Source organism: Octodon degus, unplaced genomic scaffold, assembly GCF_000260255.1.
Source record: "Octodon degus isolate 3935 unplaced genomic scaffold, OctDeg1.0 scaffold00012, whole genome shotgun sequence".
Taxonomy (NCBI): domain Eukaryota; kingdom Metazoa; phylum Chordata; class Mammalia; order Rodentia; family Octodontidae; genus Octodon; species Octodon degus.
The window spans coordinates 11,076,781-11,080,335 of NW_004524588.1; the positions used below are offsets into that span (position 1 = coordinate 11,076,781).

General features: G+C 48.5%; 1 protein-coding gene across 4 annotated transcripts in view; it reads left to right on the forward strand.

Annotated features, from left to right (window-relative positions):
* The first annotated feature begins 1,490 nt into the window (after nt 1-1,490).
* Ppp2r1b (protein phosphatase 2 scaffold subunit Abeta) overlaps nt 1,491-3,555 on the forward strand; it is a 40,442-nt gene continuing 38,377 nt past the window's right edge. For 3 of the 4 annotated variants that reach the window (XM_023709499.1, XM_023709498.1, XM_004626115.3), the window contains exons 1-3: nt 1,515-1,681; nt 2,441-2,531; nt 2,976-3,076. In XM_023709499.1, the coding sequence (XP_023565267.1) occupies nt 1,568-1,681; nt 2,441-2,531; nt 2,976-3,076 (306 nt within the window). In that variant the 5' untranslated portion in view covers nt 1,515-1,567. Of the gene's footprint in view, nt 1,682-2,440; nt 2,532-2,975; nt 3,077-3,555 lie in introns of all 4 variants that reach the window. The other variant, XM_004626114.1, reaches the window with a different exon arrangement.

Consider the following 3,555-nt stretch of genomic DNA (forward strand, 5'->3'; position numbering starts at 1 on the left):
ACCTATGTTCTTTCTCATTATCCCAGAATAATAGAAGCAGCAATGAAACACTTCAAATGTACATGCTGAAATCATGTGGCAAGACTGACATAAAATAGTTATCCCAATAACACAAACTATGCTTACTATGTTTATGCAAATCTAAAAATATTATAACATTAAAACCCTGGAGAATAAATACATCTATGGATCTAATTTGAGAAAAATTGTTCAGGTCTGTTGGCTCCCAGACTTTCACCATTATCAAAAACTTTACTCCATTTAACTTCTCTGAGCCATATGCTTTAAAAAGGTTTGCCTCCTAAATTGAATTTATCACTATTATTTTCTTATTCAAGTTTTGCAATCCTGGGGGTTGAACCCAGGGTCTCTTCATTAAACTACATTCATAGTCCTCTCTCTGTCTCTGTCTGTCTCTGTCTCTGTCTCTCTGTCTCTGTCTGTCTCTATCTCTCTGTCTGTCTCTGTCTGTCTGTCTCTCTCTCTGTTCTGCTACCTCAACCTACCAGAGTGCTGAGATTACACGTGTGTGCTACCATGCCCTGCTGCATTTATAATTTTACAATTTTAATAATCAGACCTATAAAAATATTTCAGAACTTGTTGTCATCATATGCAGTTATCTTCTAATTGTTTTGGGCTGTATTAAAAGGGTAAGGGAAAACTTCCCATTCAGTTTTCTGAGAAAGAACTCCTAGACCCCTGTCTCCTCCTGCTGCCTTTAAGGACTGTGGGAGGTGTAGGGAGCCCAGGTTAGGCTTTCTTGCAACAAGTAGCCACTCCACCCAATTTGGAAGGATTAAAGTTTGTCCCACTTTTGCTTGATTGTTTTACTTCTTGCATGCTAAAGAGCTAAAAAAAATGGGAGGAAAAAATACAACAGACGGCACCATTCCAGTACCAGGCTGAAAAGAAACACAAAAACAAGAGAGCAGCATGTTTTAAACAGCTTGCGTGGAAAAAATATTGACTGGGGAGTTTGGACAGCACTGTTCTCATTTTCTCTCGCCGCCCGCGTTATTTGTCTTTGGGAGCAGGAGCCAGCTACGATTCTGGAAAGAGGCCGAAGGAAGAGGTGGAGGGGTTCGGTGCCGGCTCGAGGCCCAGTGTAGGAGTTAGGGCTCAGTGGCTCGGAGCCAGGATGAAGTTGAGGGAGGCGCTACCGCCTTTTCCTCCTAGCCTTGGGCACCCTCTGACCTGCTGAGTCCTGCGCGGTCGCAGCACGGATTGCACAGGTCCCTGACTTCCTAAGACCACAGCTAGAAGGATGAATCCCTGCCCTTGTTTCTTTCGAGTGGGGAAAGGGCGCAGGGGTTCTGCTGGCTTTCTCAGCCCACCCTTCTTCTGGAGTTCAGATTTACAATTCCTGCAATGTAGGTCAGGTGGGAGCCTTCATCACCAGGGCAGAGGTTCAGCTCCCCCAGCTTCACAGAGCCAGGGTGCCAGGCTCAATCCAGCTGTCCAGGGCCTGGGCGCGGGGCGGGGCCTGGGCGCGGGGCGGGGCCTGGGCGCGGGGCGGGGCCTGGGCGCGCGGAGGCCGGCAGCGACTCGCCAGAGGAGGAAGAACATGGCCGTCGCGGCTGGGCCGGGCAGCGGTCCGGGGTCCGCTGGGGGAGATGGAGACGACTCCCTATATCCCATTGCGGTTTTAATCGACGAGCTCCGCAATGAGGACGTGCAGGTACAGTAGTGGACAGGGGCTGAGGAGGGCCCAGGGGGGCGCGTGGTAGGAGAGGGGGAAGGCCGGGGTCGGGGAGAAGCTCCTGGTGGGAAGAGCGAGATTTGGGGCGGAAAGGCAAGGGTAGGCGGGAAGAGACCCCGAGGGTCGTGGCGGCGCGCCCCTGCCTCGGGACGGCGGGCAGCCGTACCTGGTCCCGGCGGCGTGGGCGCGGCGCCGGCCCTCGGGGCGGTTTCGGAGCACCGGTTTCCCGCCCTGCGCCCCTTCGGGCGGGGTGGGGGTCGCGCCGCGAGCGGCTGGAGCCGGCGGCCGGGGAGACCGCGCGTCTCGGGCCGCGGGGGAAGCCCTGCGGAGTGCAGCCTGTGCCTTCTTTCTTTCCGGCTTGGAGACTGGCTGGGCGCGTTGGGTAGAAAGGAGGGCATGGCTGGTTAACGTGGAGGGCGCGATGAGTCGGCCTGTGAGCTGCGATGGAACTTTTCTTGGAAAAGATGGGAGTTGTATTCAGCCGTTTCACCTGCTTCACTGCTGACGTGGTTTCTCTTTTAAAAATTATCTCACTTCCTGGGTATTGCCATTCATTCATTTCTGTTCTAAGCTCTTCTTTGGTTTTCCTTGGACCGTCTCCTCTGGCAAATGAGTATTACCCCTCCTGATACTATTTTTTAATTACCATAGTCGTTATTTCGCCCCTTTCGGTTTTTAGTCTGAATTGTAACCATTTCTTTACTTTGTTGTTCTTCCCACTGCCTTTTTTTTTTAAAGCTCCGACTCAACAGTATTAAGAAGTTGTCAACAATTGCTCTGGCGCTTGGAGTAGAGAGGACCCGAACTGAACTGCTGCCGTTCCTTACAGGTGGGTGTGTTTGTGTCGAGTATCATTACGTACTGAATTGACGCTATGCAAGAGACACAAAGCATACGTTACAACTGGATGTATTTGAACATTAACCTGTTAGCAGACTGGAAAATAACTGATACAGGAGAATAAATTTCTAATTAATTTTGCTGCTAGCGAAGGAAGAAAACATGGTTGGATTGGAAATGCACCTGTTACTATCTACTTGCTGAGTCTGTTTCAACTTTTTTGTTTGTTTTTCTGAGATAGTCTCACTATGCAGTTCATACTGGCCTTGAGCCCACTTTATAGGCCGGGCTGGTCTCGAACTCTAATGATCTCTTGCCTCAGCCTCTGAGTGCAGGGATTACAGGCCCGGCTTCCCATTCCAACTTTTGTGTGAGCGCGCAGATCAAGGCCACTTGTTTGTATGAGTAAGTACCCAGTTGTTGTCATTTCCAGATACAATTTATGATGAAGATGAGGTGTTGTTAGCGCTTGCTGAGCAGCTGGGAAATTTTACCGGCCTGGTGGGAGGCCCTGACTTTGCCCACTGTCTGCTGGTGAGTACCTGTCTACTGTTTACCCTTTTCCTAGAAAATGTATAGTATAAATTATACATTGTTTGGGGGAGAAAAACGATACAGCATTTTTTTATGGATAGTCGTAATGCTAGTGATTGAAAACAAATAACGTAAGCACTTTGAACCTTTGTTGTTTTTTTGTGACATAATACAAGAACTTCTTTGTTTCCTGGAGCAGTAAATCTAATAGTTCACAGGTTGGAGGGAAAGTATCTGATTATTTTTAGGGTTTTTTTTTCCCCTGCATGAAACTGGAAGTCCTTTTTTGTGTTGTGTTTTTTGGTTTTTTGAGACAAAGTTTCGATCTGTAATTCAGGCTGTCCTTGAACTTAATATGTAGTCCCAGGTGACTTCAAACTGGTGGAAAACCTGCCTCTGCCTTCCAGATGCTGGGATTGTAGGCATACCTCATCACACCTGGCTTTGAAATTGGAAGCTTTTTTAAAAATTTTATTTTA